This window comes from Prunus persica, chromosome G6 (assembly GCF_000346465.2).
Source record: "Prunus persica cultivar Lovell chromosome G6, Prunus_persica_NCBIv2, whole genome shotgun sequence".
NCBI classification, from domain to species: Eukaryota; Viridiplantae; Streptophyta; class Magnoliopsida; order Rosales; family Rosaceae; genus Prunus; species Prunus persica.
In genome coordinates this window covers 29,086,033-29,107,209 of record NC_034014.1, presented here as the reverse complement: position 1 = coordinate 29,107,209, position 21,177 = coordinate 29,086,033, and the positions used below count along the sequence as shown (strand labels likewise).

The following is a 21,177-nucleotide window of genomic DNA, read 5'->3' as shown; positions in this document are numbered from 1 at the left end:
AATACTAAAATTTCAATAACTCAATTGAGTGTTCAAATGATATCTGATTCCAATATATACACAAATATGTATCTTTGAATGAGTATATACAAAATAATATATTTATGACATATTTTCATGTGATCATTTATGATTGAGGGGTATCCCTCAAATAAGCTTATTTGAGGGATCCCTCAATGGAGTAGGCCTTCCAAGGGGTATCCCTCAAATAAGCTTATTTGAGGGATCCCTCAAATGGAAGTTCTTTGTATATTATTATTATAATATACTCATATACACATGCATATTAATATTATAATAATAGTATACATGTATATATGTAATATATATATTTTTATAATACATATATATGTATATATACATATATGTGTATATATTGTACCCATGTATGTATTATAATATACATATACACACGTATATACATATATACATTATATATTTATACTATATGTATATATATATATATATTATAATATACATATATACACGTATATACATGTATATTATTATTATTATAACATACCCATATATATTATCTATTATAATATGCATATGTATATGTATATGTATTATACCTATGTATATATTATAATATATAGATACACCTATATACACATATATTATATACATGTATATATGTATATATATGTATATTATAATATAATATAATATACATATATTATACATATATTATATATACATATGTATTTTATAATATATATATAATATATATGTATATATACATACCAGTCCCCTTTTATTGAGGGATCCCTCAAATAATTTTATTTGAGGAACGCCCTTTAGGATACCCTACAATTTTTTTCCCAATGATCCAAATCATCTATTTTTTAAGTCTTCATTCATAGATCATCCTTACAAAAAATTAGACAAATCGGAAACCATTTTGACATCCAATTGTGTCTTACAAAATCAATGAACACGGTGCTTCAAGAAAGTACTAAAATTTCAGTTACTTAATTGAGTGGTCAAATGATATCGGATTCAAGTGATTTTTTGTAGAGATGATCTTTGAATGAGTATCTACAAAATGGACGGTTTGGATTAGTAAAATACAATTCGGAGTGGGGCCTACAAGAGGTGTCCCTCAAATAAGCTTATTTGAGGGATCCCTCAATGGAAGCTCTCTGTATACATACATATATAATATACATATATACACGTATATCCATGTATATTATTATTATTATTATTATAACATACCCATATATATATATTATATATTATAATATATATACATATATATAAATATATGTATAAGTATTATATCCATGTATATTATAATATACATGTATACACCTATATACACATATATATATATATATATGTATGTACGTTTATATTATTTAAAATATATAATAGTATTATAATATACTTATATACATGTATATATACAGTCCCGATCTCTTGGACCACAGGAGTCCAAGAGATCGTGGTCACCCACCGTTGGATATTAATCCAATGGTTGAAAAAAGTTTTTTAAAATGAGTGCAAGAGTGAGTGAACCGTTGAATTTACATCCAACGGTGAGTGACCACAAATTTCTTGGACTCCTGTGGTCCAAGAGATCAGGACTGTGTATATACATATATATTATATGACATAAAATACATATATACATATATATAGATATTTTTGAAAAAATAAAAAAATTATAGTCCTAGTCCAAGCATATACACCAAACGCAGGATAAGTGTTATCCAACTTAGACCAAGCCAAGCCAAGCCAAGCCAAGCTAGTCCCTAAGCATAGTCCATGCCAAGACAGTCCTGTGTACCAAGCTAGTCCCTAGAGAAATGCTAGCAACCTTCTCTCTAACCTTCTCTTTTAGACTTTCTCTCTTCTCCTTATGATAAGTGTCATTTTTCTTACACTTAAAAACAATGTTATTAATGCATCACACAAGTTAGTTTTTGTTTTCGAAGTTTATCCTTTTAAAATGTATTGGCTTTTATATTTCCTTTAATTTATTCAAATTTTGTTACAACTTTTTTAGCACATTGTTAAAAATTAAATAAGAAAAAAACATAAGAAAAATGTCATTTTTTAGAATATAAAAAAAATAAATTTGTTACATGACATTGTTATCATCTTAATTTTGTTTTTAACAAAACACACATTCTCTTTGGAAAAAAAAATTTTAAAAAAAACTTTAGTTTTTATTTTCTTATTTAATTTTGTAACAAGATAATAAGAAAGTTGTAAAAAAATTAGTTTGTTGTTAAAATAAGTTAATACATTTAATAAGGGTAAACTTGAAAAACAACAATTTGTTTGTGTGATGTATTAATAACATTGTTTTAAGTATAAGGAAAGTGACACTTTTCATGAAAAGAAGAGAGAAAGTCCAAAGGAGAAGGTTAGAGAGAAGGTTGTCAGTACTCCTCTAAATCTTATGACTCGGATGATTATCAGTATTGTAACAAGAAAGATAATGACTGAGCGATGATGAAAATGATAATGACGAAGGTAAAGATTGCCATAATGGTTATTGAATAAACGAGATGATACTAGATTGACCAATAGCTGGAGAAGATGATCATAATTATTATTATCCAGAAATGATATACATTGGGTTTAGTGTCGATACAGCATCCCCAAACCCAAGTGCAAATTCTCTAATAAATAAGCAAAATTATCCCCAAACCTAAATGCAAACTCTCTAATAAATAAGCGAAATAAAACGCAAGGTACTTATAATTTAAGAGCAAAAACTCTCTCATGTCTCTAGATAAAAAATTGACATTGTAATTTAATAAGCGAAATAAAACGCAAGGTGAGCAATTAGTGAAATAAAATATAAAATACTTGTAATTTAAGTAGTTAAGAATAATTACCGTTGCACTTAAAGATACTTGTAATTTAAGTGTTTAAGAGCGAAAATTCACTCATGTCTCTAGATAAACAAGTGACATTGTAACTTAATAAGCAAAATAAAACACAAGGTGAGCAATTAGTGAAATAAAATATAAAGTGCTTGTAACTTAAGTAGTTAAGAATAATTATCGTTGTACTTGAAGTTGTGTGTTTGGTCTTTGAATTCGTCTACCCAAATATTTCTTATATAAAATAAAATAAAAATTGTTAACAAAGCAAAGCTAAAAGGCCCATGGCTTTTCAAGTACAAATTTTATGAATCAAATTTTAGTTCCAATTAGAGTATACAGATTGGACCAAGATTTGCTTAAAGAGAAAATCCAGTAAATGATGTAAGAGTATCCAGGGTGGAAGGGTGTATTTTCGGAGGTGTAAAATCATTTTTACATTCCATTTACACTTTTGGGGGTTGTAAATATGATTTTTTGCTCCAGTGGGGAAGATGTAAATCTAAAAATGTATAATTGATTTTTTTCACCTTTTTTGCTGTAGGTCCCATTTTTATCCATTTTTTCTCATGTAGGTCTCACCTGCAAGAGATGTAAAAAATGTATATGTGCATTTAATATGAGGTGCAAATTTACACTTGTTTACACCTCGCCACTGTGAGTGATTCCGCTTACAAAGGCACCTCATTATACACTCTCCTACTGTGAATGCTCTAAGGCCCCGTTTGGTTCATGAAATGAATTTCAGGGGAAATCATTTCCCATGTCATTTCCCAAGGAATGGAAATGGAAGATTCTTTTTCCACGTTTAGTAATACTGGGAAAGTAACTGGAAAATATCACTTTATTTCATTTTCCATGTTTGTTTTGAATCTATATATATAAAGCAAAAGGCAGAGAATGGTGAAACATTCAAAATACCAGAAAATGTCCTTGGTTAATGTAAACATTAAGAATTGAAAATATTAATTAAATGAGGATAATATAGTAAATTCACAATTTTTCGTATTAAAAAAATTAAAAAAAAAAGAAAATTCAGATAATGTATCATATTTTTATGGAACACAATTATCCATTATCTTTTTTAATTCTAAAATAAATTTAAATTTTTAAAAAAAAGCCTCTCGCAGGCGCAGAAGCGCGTGCAGAGAGGCTAGTAGGAATGAAAAACAAAGTTTGTATAAATTTTCAATTATACTCATATTAAATCAAATTAAAAAAATACATTTAATGATATATTATAATTTTAAATTGTTAATAAGGATCAAATGGTCATAAAAAATATATATTAAATGTTAACTTATTTTTCCAAAACAAACCCAAATTGAAAAAATGACTTCACTTTAACCAGTTGGTTTTCATTCCTAAGTCTCCTTTCCCACCAAACGGGCTAACAGTGAAGCACGCTCGCTAGGAGGAGAGAGGGGGAGAGAGCGAAAAAGGCGCCTAACTGGTTCTGGTCGACACTCCTCCACCCCAAAAATCAAAATCCAAAGTTTCTAGGGCTTGATTACTACAACCAAATTGCAATCGACTTCGTTATACAATTCTTGTGCGGCCTTTAACTGATCGATGTCCAGCACCGTGGAGAAAATCTCAGGGGAGCTTCATATGAGGCCAGAGCTCCGCAAATCTTTCAACCTCCTGAAGACCCATGCGTCCAAAGTTGCCAATTTTACCCTCCAATGGCAGGACCTCGAGGAACACTTCCTCTCCATCGACAATTCCATCCAATCCAAACTCGACCAACTCCAAAAACAACAATCCAAAGAGACCCATCTCACTCCCACTCTGCAATCACAACCCAGTTTCAAAGAAACCGAATTGGATTTCCACGACAATTCTAAAGAAACCGAATTCAATCCAACTGACCCCCAACCGAGTTCCCGAGCCGATTCTAAAGATACCCAACTCACTGCAACCCTCCAATCCTTGAAAGCCCAATTCAATTTCGTCGAAACCCAAGTCAAAACCGGAGAGTCTTTACCAGAAAGTTCGAGTTGCAATGGTGTCCCAATACATGATGGCAAGGCATTGCTGTTGTATTTGAATGAGCATTTGAAAGAAAGGGATTCGGTGCGTGATCTCATCGCAAATGCGCTTAAGGTTTCGGTGGACGCTGGGAAGCTCGTGCTCGAGGCAGTAAGATGGTTTTATCCATCGGAGTCAACTAAGGGAGATGGGAACCTTGAACTCACTGTTGTTAGGAAAAGTTGTGTGCTTTTGTTAGAAGAGCTGATGAAAGTGAGACCTGTGATAAAACCTGAAATTAGTCAAGAGGCAATGAAGCTTGCATTGGTTTGGAAGGCAAAGGTGAGAGGTCAAACGACGAACTCTCTGGAGGTTTGGGGTTATTTGCAGCTTTTGGGTGCTTTTGGGTTGGTTGGTGAGTTTGACAGTGATGAGACTCTGAAGCTTGTTGGTTGCATAGCAGAGCGTAAATGGGCACCGGAGTTATTTAGGTCTCTTGGTTTCGCCAATAGAGCCACTGGTGAGTTTTTGGAGAGCCTTTCTTATTGTTGTTTTTTTCCATCTTTATTAGATAGTTACTTTATGAATTGGTTTTGGTGGCCTTGATTATTTGTAGTTTACTCTTAGAAATTGGATTATCCGTTGGTTATGGTGGAACTATGTGGCATTTCTGTAAACAAAAGTATATATTTAATTTAAGTCTGGTTAGTTTGAGTGCACCTTTCTAAACAAAATTATATAGATGTCACGTTCTAAGCATTGATGCGATATTGTTTCTTTACAAAGACTTATTATAGTTCTGTCCCCCAAAAAAAAAAAAAAGACTTTAAAGAGGACAGTTCCTTATTTGATCACCCCACAATCCAGCATGGCCTGGCCATGAGACATACTTGTTGTATCATTTGGTGCTTTAGAGTTGTTGCAACTTGCAATGGCAGTTTTTGTTACCAAAATGGCGTCTTTACCTTTGTTCATGAATATGGTGTTTTAGTAACTCTCGTCCCTTAATGAAATGTTATCAATAATGTAATGAGAAATTATTCACACCAAATATGAGATGTTAAGAGAATTTAAGAAGACTTTTCATACTTTACAGTTTCATTCTAAATGTGAATGATAATCTGTCCTCCAAGAGTTACAGCCCCAATTGTAGCATAAAAATTGGGTTTTCGTAGAGATATATATAGCTTGTCAATTGAAATGGTCTGATGTATATCTGTGGCTGAAGCAACAATTTTGTGAACATTTTTAGATCGAAACAAATGGAGCCTTGTTATTATTTGGAAACATGTTTTAGAAGCTTTTAACACTTGACAAATACTATGCATATTTGGAGTTTCCACTAGTCTTTGAGGAGTATCAAGTACATGGCTACAGGGAAAGAAAGTTTGTGGTACCTGTGCTCTCGTTATTGTGGATGTCTTCTGTTATTTGCTGCTAGAATTTCTCCTATTGTCATTTTTCATTTCATTAATGTTTGTGATTCTTCATCATTTTGGACCATTTGGCTGTTTTTATTTTATGACGGTAGTCTTGAACTAAGAAAATCTTTACTGTTTTTTTTTTGCTACCTCTGTTAAACCTACAAATTTGTTTTATCCTGCAGATTTTATCCAAAAGCTTGTATCAGAGAACAAGCGACTTGATGCTATTAGATTCATTCATGCATTTGAACAGCTTGACAAGTTCTCCCCTGTACCCCTGCTTAAAGAACATTTGAAGTTCGCCAAAAAGGATGTGAGTTGCAAGAGGGGGCAAGATCGTCTTAGTGCACAGGTATAGGTTTTGTTTCTTTTGCCTCTTCAACCCTCCTTAGACTCAGATGAAACAGCCGTCTTTTATATACTGTATCTCATTAAATTAAACCCCATGCAGGATGAGGCCAGAGAGAAAGAAATAGTCGCCCTAAGAGGCATAATACGATGCATTGATGACTACAAGCTTCGCGTTGAACCACAATATTCTCCTGAAACCCTCAGAAAACGCATCACACAGCTGAGAAGGCAGAGAAAAGAGAGGAAAGCAACTCTAACAGCTCCTGGCCGCGAGGCTCAGGTGCAACACCTGAGTGGAAAGAAACGTACTGCCCCTGATTCGAAGACTCAACCAAATAAGCAGAACAGAAATAAGCATCAGCGGACAGCTCCAGCTTCAGCTGCTCGAAATGCTTCTTTTAGAGAACCAGCCACAGTACATTCTGTACAGCAATCCTATCTTCGGCAAGTAGGCTTGTTTGAGAGTCGAGGTACAGAATACTTTTTGACATCAGCTGGAATGCCTGGACAAGCAACCACTCCTCCCAATACTTCATATGGAACCACTTCCACCTTTAACTCACTGCAAGCATCTCATCATCAGCAAGGAGGCTCATTCTTAGGGCAAGGTGCAGAATACTCTGCTGGATACTATGATTCGGCACACTACGCTCCTGATACTCATAATAACTTACCCGCTCGATCCTATGGTTTGGTGGGTTCCTCTCCTGTTACCCATACCCAGCACTTGACAGCTCGAGACTGTGGGTTGAACTCAGCAATTGCGTCCTATGGACTGGAGGGCAGTGGTCATGCGTCCTCACATATGAGTCCGTTAGCCACACGATATGGGACTAGCATAGCTGCAAATGGTAGGAGTGGGCAGTTTGGATCAGCAGGAAGCCCTCCACCCGTTCGCATAACAAGTGGGAGCCCAAATAGTTCTATCGCTTATGTCTCTAGGGATCCAGTGAGGATGCCTAATTACAATGACCGGTCAGTGTCTTCCAGTAGTGGATATGGCACCCTGTCTCAGTGCCCGCCATCTATTTATCACCTTTAGCACGATCCTAGCATTCCTGGTAATTTATACTCAGTTGTTGGTATTTCTGTTCTGTGTTATGGTAATGGGTTTGTGTTTGTGTTTTTCAACCATTAGTATAAGAGAACTGTAATCAATTAGACTTTTTAGCTTTTCAAAGGGTGGTTTCGGGCGAGAGCACATTTATATCAGGGGTCGTTGCCTTTGCCCCGCTGAAAATTACAAGGCTGGTGTCTGGGCCAGATTTGGAGCACGTTGATCCTTTTACAAAGGTAAAGATTAATGCTATGTGTTGCTTTACTTTACAAAAAGAAAAAGAAAAAGAAAAAAAATTTACACATATATATATATATATATATATATATATATAAAATAAAGGGATTTTGGGGTCCGGCCCTGATTCGACAATTTCATTTACAGTCATATGCCAACTCAACCCAACCCAACCCAACCCAAGAGGAATTGGGCCTACATGTTTGTGTAATGGGTCCAACTGGGGATTAGAAATTTTGAGTCCTACCAACGCACCTATGTCCCAAACCCAATTGCCAGCTAGACGACATAAGATCTGTGACAAAATTACCCATTTCCTAAACTAAAATGGTAAGCAGATTTTGCATTTAATTGAATTTCATCTTATTATAAAACACCTCAACATTGACAGACTCATAATTACCATTTTGACCGCAAAATATACACCCTTGTGGTGAACCATATAGCCGCGGTGGAGGGAGGACTTGTAGTATCTCTCTAGATCTGGCAAAAGCGAAAGACTCCTAATGTAATTCGAATGGGGGTCACTACGAATTCTATTTCAATTTTATGAATTGTTTATTTTTTAAGTTTTCATTCATAGATCATTTAAAATATATATATCAGATAGATCGAAACTAACGCTCTTCAGAAATGAATCAGAACGGTATATATATAGACAAATTAAAAATTATTAAGACATCTAATTATGACATATAAAATAAACGAATACGGACGGTGTTTCAAAAAAAAAACTAGAATGAATGATAACCATTAATTGAGCAATCAAATGGTTTTGAATTTAAATTACTTTGCAGACATACTTTTTCAATAAATGCCTAGAAGATAGATGGTTGGGATCATCTGAAGGTAAATACTCTATAAGCCCAATGACCTTTTTCTTTTGAAAGGATAAAAAGTTAACAAATAAGCCCAATCACATATCATGGCCTATATTACGTTTTGTATTTTCGAAAAGAAAAAACAATTTCGACTTTTTTTTTTGTTGGTCTCAGACAATTTCAATTTTTTTTGTTGGTCTCGGAGAAACGAAGAGCAGAGCAAAATACAGAGAGAGAGCGCGAGAGCGATAAACACAGAGAGACACAGAGAGAGAGAGAGAGAGAGAGAGAGAGAGAGAGAGAGAGAGAGAGAGATGGGTAGAGAGGTCTCAGAGAGCTGCGTGGACAGTCTACTAACAGAGATGGTCTCTATGTACTGCAATCGACTATACGCCAATAAGCCTGAGCTCGCCGCCAGCAGGATCGACGCTATTGGCTACCAGGTCGGCCATCAGCTCTCCGAGCGGTACACCTTCCCGCACTCTATCTCAAACCCCTTTCTACGCCCTGCCCTCCATGATTGCTCTTCAATTTCATTGTATTCGAATAGCCTCTGTTTGATTTCATAGCAATTGGACTTTTAGATCTGAAATGCGTATTTTCAAGTGTTTAATTTTAAGTTTGATTTCAGAATTTTTTCTCTTTTTCGTTTATAAGAGTTTGGTAGGGTGTTTGGTTGTTGAGAAATTGTAGGAAAGCAGACCACCTGTATGCATATGCGGCCCTTGCCTTTTTATTTTTTGATCCCAATCAAATTATAGGAATAGGAGCAGTGAGTGAGAGTATATGTATCTGTTTACTTATAATAAAAATGGAGGCATTTTTTAGGGTGCAGCCAGTGATGATTAAGTTTTACTTGTTAGGTACACAATGGAGAGGCCTCGCTTTACTGATCATCTAGATGCAATTAAGTTCATCTGCAAGGACTTCTGGTCCGAGCTCTTCAAGAAGCAGATAGACAACTTAAAGACCAATCATAGGGTAAATTTTAGAATCAATTCTGAATTGGGGTTCTTTTTCATTGTGTGAATCTGATCAGAGGAAGATGGTCTTTGTTTATATTGTAGGGTACTTTTGTATTGCAAGATAATCGATTTCGTTGGGTTTCACGCATGTCCCTTGATCCTTCTTCTGAAAACGGAGACTTATCTCAAGAGAATTCTGAGGCTGCGGATGAAAGCAAGGCAGCACAAGAACCAAACATGCATCTCCATTTCTCATGTGGAGTCATAAAGGGGGCTCTTCATAACTTGGGGATTGCTTGTGCTGTTTCTGCTGACACATCCCAGCTTCCTGCTTGTAAGTAGCTCTATATTTAGCAGCTTTGAGTTATAAATACATTTTCTGTGCACATTAAGTTACCTTTACAACCCTTGATCATGAATTGTCTTGGGGTTATTAATTTTATGTTGCATGATGGTCATTGTTGCAGATTGTCTATTCATCAAGCTAACAATGCTTTATGTTGAATTGGTTTTCCACGAATATAATCTCCTTGACATGTGAAGTCGGATAACTTGACTTACCTGCGATAATTCATTGCCCTCCACAATCCACTTATATGTTAAGCATCACTTATTGCAGTGTTATTTGCTTATGAGTATACCATTTCAGTACTCTTACCAATACTTATTTAAGTTATGGTATTTTGAGCTACTGAATATGTCATGAAATTCAATGGTCCAGTTATGGAATTGTCACGAGATGATTGGTCACCTATGCTAGTTGGTTTAATGGTCTTCAACTCATTCTAGGTGGCTCATCTTTAATTAGAGAACAGTGGCGAACTCAGCCATAATCTGTCTGGATAGCAGCACCTTTGAACCCTGTATGATCTGCTTCTGGGCTCAAGTATCTGTTTCCTATAGAATCGACACTTCTTAGGTGTATCATAGGTTTCGCCTTGACTATTGCTTGGGATATCAATGATGTCAATAGATCCAGTAGCTCGTCCTGCAAAATTTGTTCTGCCCTAATGCTAGCATCAAAAGCCTCGACTCTTCTCCTCTAGTGTAGTCTTAATTCAGAGTTAACCCTTTTTTCATTCTAAATTTTTCTAAATTAGAAAGGACGGGTGAGTTTTATCCTTTGGGAATTTTCCTTTGTTGTTCTTGCTCCTTGATTTCAGTTTGAATCAATAAATATCTATCTTCTTCTATCTTGTTTTTCTCATCATTATTTCGTGCACTGAATCTGACACGATTTTACGACCTTATCCACAAATATTCCATTCATTATAGTTATCTTCTTGATTTAATTGCACTTCCTGTTGTAATAGTGGTTGTTTGAAATTATTGAACAGGTTCATTTGTGGTTCGTATAAAGCCCTGATGAATGCTTCTCCAAGGAACTGTCAAAACAATTGGGGTTTAATTCATCGACTTATCAAGATTTGAAATCTTCTCTTCTCTCTCCTTTACAAGAGTTTTTACTTGATTTCAGAATTTCCTTGTAATCTTCAAACTAACACGAGTATTTGGGAAAAATCTCTGTTGCCACTTGCAATGCTATAGGAGAATGTTGAGAAGCAAAAATTGTTTTTATCCTTATATGAGACGGTGTCCTTGCATCAGAAAGTTTGCCCGAACTGAGACTACATGATTGTATTTTATAATGAGAATTATTATTTAATTATGTTTTATTTAGTGAAATTTTATAGGAATTAGGAATATGATATGTGATATGATGGGCCTACTGTCCATTCTCCTTGTAATTCTCATCCAGCTCAACCTTAATGAACTCATTAAACTCCTGTTAAACCAAATGCAGAACCGTTGGATGATTTTAAACTTGTCTCTAAATGAAATTGGACGGCTGAGACACAAATGTTATTTAAAATTGACAAATTAAGGATAAGTGTGTTTTTGTTTGAGATAATGAACTTATAATTCAACATACCCTTATTTAATTGAAATGTAAAAAAGAAATCAATTTATCAAATGGATAATATATTTAAAAAATATTGTTTGGCATTGTCAAAAGGCTAGTTTTTTAATTAAAAAATTGTAGGTGTTTCCTAGATTTTATTTAAGGAAGTTTCTAGCAAAAAATCTCACTAAGCGTTGGTAATTATGGATGTAATGATATATTCCGTTATTTTTTCCAAATAATGAGAGCAGTTAAAATCTGATTAGAAATTGATTCGAGTAGCACTATTGTACTTAGGGGTGGCAATTTCGGACACGACTCGATACACGACTCGAAACCCGCACGATAAAAAAACAGGTCAATTTAATACCTATCTAACCCGTTTATTAAACGGGTCGTGTCACAGGTCGTGTCAACCCGTGTACAACCCGCTAACCCACTAAAAAATAAAGACAAATGGAGACTTCAACACACACACAAGGGGTTTCAAACACTTACCATCCTCATTTCTCTCAAACATCTTATCCACCATGTTACAAACAACTTTGTGATTTTAAGGTATGCCTTTTGATATTTATAATGTTTTTTTTTCTTTTGAGTTTTTCTTTCTTTTCCTTCTTTCTTCTCCTCTATCTTTTTCTCTCTTTTCCTTTCCTCTTCTCTTTTTTTTTTCTTTCTCTCTTTTCCTTTCCGCTTCTCTCCTTTTTTTTTCTTTTTTTTTCTTCTCTTTAGTTTTCTCTCATCTCTCTTTTTTCTTTCTTTCTTTCCTTCAATCTTCTCTCCTCTCTCTCTCTCTATTTTTTTTCCCTTTCTTTTCCTTCTCTCTTCTCTCCTCTCTCTATCTTTTTTTCCTTATATTTTCTCTACTCTCTCTGTTTTCTTTTAATTAAAATTTTTTCGGTTGTGAGTTTTGTAACATACATGTTATTCTTTATGAACCCGTTACACGACTCGAAATCCGCAATATAAAAGATGACCCGAACCCGACACGACACGACACGTTTATTAAATGGGTTATGTTCGAGTTGAGCATTCTTAACAAGTTTATTATCCTAACAAGACACGAACCCAATACGACACGACCCATTGCCAACCCTAACTGTACTAGTCCTAGTAGGAGTCAAATTAGGAAGATAATGGATTCCACCTCAACCGTCGGTGGCGCGCACTAATTGTCGTATGTAAAAAGTCAAAAAAATTCGTACTCAAATAGGAACAGACCAATGCGAGGTTGGAAAGATTTGCACACGTGTCCAAGCGGTATGGTTTGCGTGGTGCCCACAACACACACCACTCTCCCCTCTTCCTCTTTGTTTTTGGTTTACAATTCTCCTATTTCCGTGAGAAACAAAACAACAACAGGTTGCTTAGCGTTCGCTTTAAAATCCAGAGAAGCTACAAACCACATACCACACTCTCTTCTTTCTTCTCCTCCACTGTTTCTAGGGTTTCGACCTGACGTTTCGTCGCTGCGGTTTTTCTTGTTTTCTTCGCTTTCAGTCTCCCGAATCTCCACCACGACGGAGACAATGGAGAAGATAGAGTCGGATTTGAAAGAGTCTGAGTTCAAGCAGAGGAGCCTAGCCAAGGCGTACGATATTATACATGCGCAAGCTAATTCGTTCCTCATTTTTACTGTGCAGTGGAAGGACCTCGAGGACCACTTTGAGTGGACTCGGAACTCGCTAGAGACCCGGTTCCAAGAACTCGAGGCCCGCGAGGAGGATATCGGAGTCCGGGAGACGAAGTTGGAAGCCAAAGAGTGGAACTTTCGCTCGGAGAAGGAAGCGAAAGCCTGCGAGTTGCGCGGCCTTGATAGATTGATCGATCAGAAATTGAAAGAGGTAACTGACTGTAAAAACCACTTGCATTCACTTTTGTCATTGATTCAAGAACACAGCGATGAGGTCATTGTTCAAGAGAATCGGTTGATGGAAGTTGAGAAGTTTGTTAGAGAGAAGGAGATGGAGTTTGATTCGATTGACCGGCGTGTTAAAGAAAGGATGAAAAAATTGAATTGGGTTGAGAAAATTGTGGAAGAGAAGGAGATGGAGTTTGATTCGATTGACCAGCGTGTTAAAGAGGGGACCGAAAATTTGAATTGGGTCGAGAAAATTCTGGAAGAGAAGTCGAAATTGGCCGAGTCTAAGGAGGAGGAAGTGAAACGCTTTCAAGAAGCGTTGAACAAGTACGTTGAGGACATAGAGTTGAAGAAGAGGCAATTGAATGAGATTCTTGGGTCAATTGAGAAGCACAAGAAAGAGTTTGATTTGAAAGAAGAGCTAGTTGAAGCAACGAAAAGATCGATTGAGGAATGCGACAGGGAGTTGATATTGAAAGAGGAGAAACTTAAGTTGATTCAAAAATCGTTAGTGGAGTGCTCTAATACACTCGAATCGAGAGAGAAAAATATTAAGGAAATGGATTTGAAAGAGAGAGATTTTGGTATGCTTAAGAATTCAATGGAGGAGTGGTCTTGTAAACTTGATTTCAGAGCGAGGGAACTTGAATTGATGGACAAGAGGGTAATTGAACGCTTCAACAAGGTTAAGTTGAAAGAAAAGAATTTGGATGAACTCCAAAAATCGATCAGAGATGGCGAGAAGCATTTGGATAAAATGTCTAAGGGACTTCAAATGAAAGAGGGTCAACTTGAAGACCAGGTCAAAGAGCTTGCATTGAGGCAGAAAGAAGTTGATTCGATCAAAAAATCCAATGAAGAACGCACCCAAAACCTGGAATCAAAAGAGAGGCAACTTGAAGACCAGGCCAAAGAGCTTGAATTGAAGCAGAAAGAATTATTTTCGATAAAAAAATCCACTGAAGAACACACCTTAACTTTGAAATTGAAAGAGAGGCAACTTGAAGACCAGGCCCAAGAGCTTGCACTGAAGCAGAAAGAATTTATTTTGATAAAAAATTCCACTGAAGAACACAACGGAATCCTGAAAGCAAAAGAGAGGCAACTTGAAGACCAGGCCAAAGAGCTTGAATTGAAGCAGAAAGAATTTGATTCGATCAGGAAATCCAGTGAAGAACTCCTCCGAAACCTGAAATCAAAAGAAAGGCAACTTGAAGACCAGGCCAAGGAGCTTGAATTGAAGCAGAAAGAATTTGATTCCATTAAAAAATCCACTGAAGAACACACCCGAAACCTGAAATCCAAAGAAATGCAACTTGAGGACCAGGCCAAAGAGCTTGAATTGAAGCAGAAAGAATTTGATTCGATGAAAAAATCCACTGAAGAACACACCCGAAACCTGAAAGCGAAAGAGAGGCAACTTGAAGTCCAGGCCAAAGAGCTTGAATTGAAGCAGAAAGAATTTGATTCAATCAGAAAATCCACTGAAGAACTCATCCAAAACATGAAAGAAAGGCAACTTGAGCAGAAAGAATTTGATTCGATCAGAAAATCCTGTGAAGAACACATCCAAAACATGAAATCGAAAAAAAGGCAAATTGAAGACCAGGCCAAAGGGATTGAATTGAAGCAGAAAGAATTTGATTTGATTAAAAAATCCACTCAAGAACATACCCGAAACCTGAAAGCGAAAGAGAAAATTAATGCCCTTCATTCTCAAGTGAAGATTGAGCAACTGGAATATATCCCTTCCAACCAGGCCTTTGTTCCTTCTTCTGCAATTAATCAATCCAGCATCTATAGGGATGGTAGAGGCTTGCAGTTGTTCATGAATGAGCATTTGAAGAGAATTGATTTAGTGGGTAGTGAAATCTCAGCTGTTCTTGAGGCCTCATTGGACCCAGCAAAATTGGTTTTGGATGCAATGCAAGGGTTTTACCCCTCAAATTCGACTGTAGACAACAGAGAGTGTAATTTTGATTTGAGAGTTATTAGGAGGAGTTGTATTCTTTTGTTAGAGGCTTTAAAGAAAGTCTCACCACAAATTAATCCTCTGGTGAGAGAAGAAGCAATTAAGTTGGCGGGTGACTGGAAGGCTAAAATGACGGGGGCAACCGAGAATTGGTTGGAGATTTTGGGTTTTTTGAGGCTTGTTACTACGTATGAAATCACCTCTGAGTATGATGGGAAGGAGCTTCAAAGTCTTGTTGCTACAATTGCCGAGTATGAACAGGCAACTGAATTATCCCAGGCCCTTGGTAGCACAGAAAAGGGATCTGGTAAGTTCTTTTCATTTATTTACTGTTTTTTTCACATTTAGATTTGAGTTTATAATTTGTATAGTTAATTAGGTTATATGTTATATTTCTGACCCTTGTCAACCCAACAAATAGAAGTCTATACCAGCAGTAAAATGCCCTCTGCATGTTGTGGGATGGGATAGGCCTGTGAGTCATTGTCAATTTTTAACAGTGATGGCCCATAAATGTCACAAAGAACAGTTCTGAAATTCTGATTTCTTGCCTTATGGAGCTTCTCTTTAGAGGGAAAAAGTTTTAATGATTATAATTCTTATTGTAGAGTAGCATTGGTTACAATTTCCCATTGGACATGCCTTTTACTCTTGTTTTTAGAGCAGTGTTGAAGAGTACTTGTTACTCTAAGAAGTTTCTGCAATCAATGATTTTTAAACATGTTTCAAAACCATTGTCCTTTTAGGCCTTGTTATTTTATTCTAGAAAGATGATATTATACATTGCAAATTGTTTTTCCCTCTTTATTTTTTTTATAAGAAATGCTTTGTCCTTTGTGCTGTCCTGAAAATCGTTAGTGGTTTAAGTTGCCCCTACTTTATGAATATGTTGTTCAAGTCTTAAAGCATCTTGATACCCTTGTGTCGTAGCTCTTGTTATTGAAAATTTTGCTTGTACTTCTAAATTAGCCATTTGGGCAGTATCCAACTTGCCCATAATACTGTCTGATGCTCGCATATATTCAAAACAAGACTTTTCTTATTCATTTCGGGGTTTTGCTTGGTAAGACTTGAACCTAATAGCTATCCCCATCCCCACGCCACACAACACTCAAAGCACAATTTGCACTTAATGCTATAAATATGTTTTAATATGTTAAGTTCAGAATTATTCACTCACTAACCTGTCTACTGCATTTTTATTTTTTTTTTGCACAGCCAGCATCATTTTTTCCCCTGTCAAAACTGAGAAACCAGAATCTTCCCTGACCAAAAATGCAGCAGGTGTTTCTTCTCCGAATCTTCAACTAACTGCTACTACAGATGCAACGAATTTGCAGGGGTTTGTACATGAGCTTGCGAGAGGGAATCACTTAATACAAAGTGAAACTTTGGCTGCTCTTCAGACGTCATTGGACCCAGCAAAATTTGTGTTGGATGTGATGCAAAATTCTTTTGCTCAATACTGGGGAAATGGGGATGTTCATTCTAAAGAAACTGTCATGTTGAGTTACATCAACCTATTGGAGCAGCTAATTTGTGTCTCACCGCATGTTGGACCTCATGTGAAGGATGATGCAAGAAAGCTAGCAATCCAGTGGAAAGCAAAAATGGGAGCTGATACTCAAAATTCATTGGAACATTTGGGTTTTTTGCAGTTTATTGCTACATATGGGTTGTTTTCTACCTTTCCTAGATATGATATGGTATCGCTTCTTGGGAGGATTTCTCAGGATAAACAGACTCGAGAATTATGTCAGAAACTCAGTTTTGCAGATAAGATCCCTGGTAAGTTTCTTGAGTATGAATTTTCATATTGTGTTCATTGTGCTGTTTGTGTTTAGCTTACCATCAATCTTGTTTATTCCTTGGTAGGCTCTTTAATTTCCTTTTGCAATTTGGCTATAGGTGTTTGTAACTCTGAGTGTACTTTATCCCATTCTTGTGTCCCTTGTGCTAAAGTGATAATTATCTTTGGGTCGGTATTGACTGCTATTGGGTTGAATATTAGCAAATGGCTTGAAGATTTTTAATTTCGAAGATAAAATTTATGATATGAGGTTAGGAATTAGGAAAATGTACAATGAAGTTAAGATTCACTTAGAATATTTTATAAAACACAACAAAATCAATCTGTAAATAATCCCTTACGTTGGGTTTTGTAATATATTCTAAGTGAATGGTTTATCACTCTGTGTTTCAGAACCTCAGTATATTTATGCAGATTTGTAGCTATTGATTCATTTTATATCCAGTTTGTTGTGAATGATTATCCTCTCCTACTACTACTAGAGTTGGTGAATTCATGTTCTTGCTCCACTGGTATTCTGTGTTTTCCTTTCATAAATATGATTGTGTTCTCTGTTCTTCTTTTTCCATCCTAAATATTTTTTTTTCTTTTGTTAATGCATTTGCCAACATTACCCTCTTTTAAGTTTGGGCTATTGTATTCTCCTTTTGAAACTTCCGTGGAGTACTTTGGTTAATCCTGCAATTTTGTTTTACATGCAGCCCATTTTATTCTGAATCTTATTGAAAGAGGGCAACTGATTGAGGCTGTTAGGTTGATTTGCACATTCAAGTTAATTGACACTTTCCCCCCTGTTCCACTCTTAGAAAAGTTTGTGGAGAATACAAAGAACTGGAACAGGAGAATTTGCAAGAAAAAGAAATCACTAGATGAAAAGGTATCTTAGCTCTTCTTTGGTTGTCCAATATTTGGTTCCTGAAAATTTAAATATAGGAAAAATGTATGGCTGTAAAGCTTACGTGCTATGTTTTTGTGCTCACAGGTTAAGGTTTTAGATAATGAAATTGCTGATTTAAGAGCTGTGATTCAGTGCATCAAAGATTGCAATCTCGAGTCTGTATACCAATCTGGGAGGATTGAATTACAAATAGCCATGGTTGAGAAAATAAAAGAGGGTCAAAGACATTCAGAGACATCTCTTGCCTGCAAAGTTGGGAGACAAGAGGAGAACAAATCTCTTGTCTGCGAAGTTGAACAACATGAACAGAGTAAATTGATTGTCATCAGGACTGAACAACAAGAGGCTAATAAGTTTGAACAACAAAAGCAGACAAATTGGAATAAACGCAGAGGGGCTCAACCACATCAACAACAACAGCATCCAAATAAATTCCAACGAACAGGGGGATCGGCCGCTAGACTATATCGAATGCCGACTTCCTGTCCTGGCTATCAGCATAGAAGTGTGCCATCTTGGCAGCATGATAATTATAGACACCCTGGGCAGTTTGGTATGGCTGCGGCCAACGAATATGGAATTGGCACTAATTGTGGACACCCTGGGCAGTTTGGTATGTATGCAAACGACTACAATACTGGTGCAATGCAGAATTCTGGAATACATCGCCCGCATCACTTCACCCCCAGCCCTCCTCCACATGGCACTTATCAACCCTAGTATGAACTGCCACACATGTGTACATAGTAATTCCTGAAAGGCGGCCGCTCCCAAGTCTGCAGTGCTGCTGATCTTGGTTTACCATCCTCGTATAGTAATTTAATGAGGGGCCCAGGCCGCTCCCAAGTCTGCAGTGCTGCTGATCTTGGTTTACCATCCTCGTATAGTAATTTAATGAGGGGCCCATCTTTGGTAGGTTGCCGGCCTGCTTGCTTTTGTGAGTTGCACTACTTCCATTTTGGAGAAGCAACTGTAGGGACCCTTGACAACATAGATGGAGCATTTGAAATATTTTGAGAACATGTTTACTGTTCATACAATGTTTTTTGGTCTTTTTGTGTTCTAGGCTAGATGTTTATGTTGATTTATTACAGCTTAGTGATAATGTTAAGGCAGTACCTGATTGCTGCACTCTAGTTTCTTTCTTTATTATATTTGGGTCACCACCCTGATTTGCTTTGATGCCGAACCTAAACCTCTTTCACACGCGATGTGATTTCCTTTTTTGTTGTTGGTCAAGCTAGAATAACAATACCAGGGCAAAATACCAAACAACAACATTTCTAAGATCAAGAATGATGATGGGGTTTGGATTGAAAACCCTGAGGGAATTAGACAGACTCTGAAGGAACATTTCAAAAATTTGTTTACAACTGGTGGTCACACAGATTGGGGGGATGTACTTGATTGTGTTTCTTATATTGTTATTGTTGAGATGAATGCAGCGCTGACTAGCCCAGTATTGAAGGTTGAGGTGAAAGATGCGGTTTTTCAAATGGGGGGAATGAAAGCCCCGGGGCCGGACTGGTTTCAAGGAATGTTCTATTAGGCGTATTGGGACACCATTCTTGTTGAGGTGCAAGGGACATGCCCAACCTCATTCATCACATCCAGAATGCCCTTGTCCATGGGCGTCAGATTCAAGATAATATTATCCTGGCTCATGAAGTATTCCATAACTTGAAGCTAAGGAAATCGAAGAAAGTGTTTGAAATGGGAGTCAAACTTGATATGAATAAAGTGTACGACCGAGAGGAGTGGGATTTCTTGGAGGCTGTGATGATTAGAATGGGGTTCACTGAGGGGTGGGTGGAGTTGATTATGAGTTGTATCACAACGGTGCATTTTTCTATGATCCTTAATGGACAGCCAGGAGGAAGATTTAAACCGCCGCCCGCCGCCCCCGGATTAAGACAAGGAGACCCACTCTCCCCTTACTTGTTCTTATTAGTGAGCGAGGTTCTCTCTTTATTAGTGCTTAAGGCTTGCGAATCTGGTTTTTTGCAGGGTGTCAAATTAAGTCGGTCGGGACCTGCTATCTCCCATCTTATGTTTGCCGATAATACCTTAATTTTCCTAAGGGCCTCAGAGCAGAATTGTACAAACTTGTAAAGTGGCTGGACAACAAATTAGTCTAGCCAAATCAACTATCTTTTTCACCCCCAATACTCCATCAAATTTGGGCCAGCGTCTCTGCCATATTCTTGGGATATCACAGGTTGATGTTCCTAGGAGGTATCTCAGTCTCCCTACTATTTGGGGCCGCTCATAGCGTGAGGCACTGTTGTACATTAAGGAGAGGATTATGTCTAAAATTCAAGGTTGAAAACAACAACTTCTTTCGCAGGCAGGTTGTGAAGTTTTGTTGAAAGTAGTGGTTCCAACTTATCCAATGCACATCTTTGTGTTCCCTTCCAAAATCTGTAAGGAAATTGACTCGTTAATGTCAAATTTCTAGTGGGCCTATAGTGGAAATGAGAAAAGGATACACTAGATTAATTGAAATTCTTTAGGTCTCTCAAAACAATTTGGTGGTATGGGCTTCCGTGACCTTCATGAATTTAATTTGGCGTTGATAACTAAGCAATGTTGGAGACTCATCACCTAACCTGACTATTGTTGGGGTCTTTTTCCGTCGGAAGGCTAGTCCGGGTTTATTGATTCTTGGACCGCCATAGAATGATGAATCAAGCCTTTGTTGCCCCTTTTTCTGAGTTAGCGAGAACTAGGCCCAAAGCATCCCGAGGGAGAACAAGTCCCAAGGGAGTACTTTGTTCTTCTTCCAGCAGCTGCGTGTTTTGTGCTGATGTTTTCGGCAGCTTGACGAAGAGTTTGAGATGGTGTATCGATGTTGCACAGGCTTGGCATGAGAGTTTGCTTTGGTGAATTAAGATATTACTAGGCTTGGCATGAGAAACTTGTGGCGTGGGAGCTAAGAGAAAATAAGTATATAAAAATAAAAAATAAAGATTAAGGCTTGAGATTTTGGGTGTTTTCGGCAGTTAGACAAAGAGCTTGCGATGTCTACGTTTTCTTACCAAAAAGGTAATGACTGTGGTTTCAA

The 21,177-nt window shown here is 36.8% G+C and overlaps 3 protein-coding genes across 4 annotated transcripts; all 3 read left to right on the top strand.

The window, feature by feature from the left end:
* On the top strand, positions 4,167-7,893 carry LOC18772779 (FRIGIDA-like protein 3). The gene is made up of 3 exons (XM_020566760.1): positions 4,167-5,334; positions 6,421-6,590; positions 6,690-7,893. The coding sequence occupies exons 1-3, from the start codon at positions 4,416-4,418 to the stop codon at positions 7,629-7,631; spliced, it is 2,031 nt and encodes a 676-aa protein (XP_020422349.1). The 5' UTR covers positions 4,167-4,415; the 3' UTR covers positions 7,632-7,893.
* LOC18774395 (trafficking protein particle complex subunit 6B) lies at positions 8,929-11,458 on the top strand. Its single transcript, XM_020567221.1, has 4 exons — positions 8,929-9,170; positions 9,568-9,685; positions 9,772-10,003; positions 11,007-11,458. The coding sequence occupies exons 1-4, from the start codon at positions 9,019-9,021 to the stop codon at positions 11,033-11,035; spliced, it is 531 nt and encodes a 176-aa protein (XP_020422810.1). The 5' UTR covers positions 8,929-9,018; the 3' UTR covers positions 11,036-11,458.
* On the top strand, positions 12,924-19,295 carry LOC109949771. Of its 2 annotated transcripts, XM_020565963.1 has the most exons (5): positions 12,924-15,712; positions 16,624-17,193; positions 17,917-18,092; positions 18,198-18,876; positions 18,949-19,295. In XM_020565963.1, exons 1-4 carry the CDS (start codon positions 13,102-13,104, stop codon positions 18,831-18,833), a joined length of 3,993 nt encoding a protein of 1,330 aa, XP_020421552.1. In that variant the 5' UTR covers positions 12,924-13,101; the 3' UTR covers positions 18,834-18,876; positions 18,949-19,295. The 2 variants fall into 2 exon arrangements, with proteins under 2 accessions (XP_020421552.1, XP_020421551.1); XM_020565962.1 differs by having other exon boundaries at positions 18,198-19,295.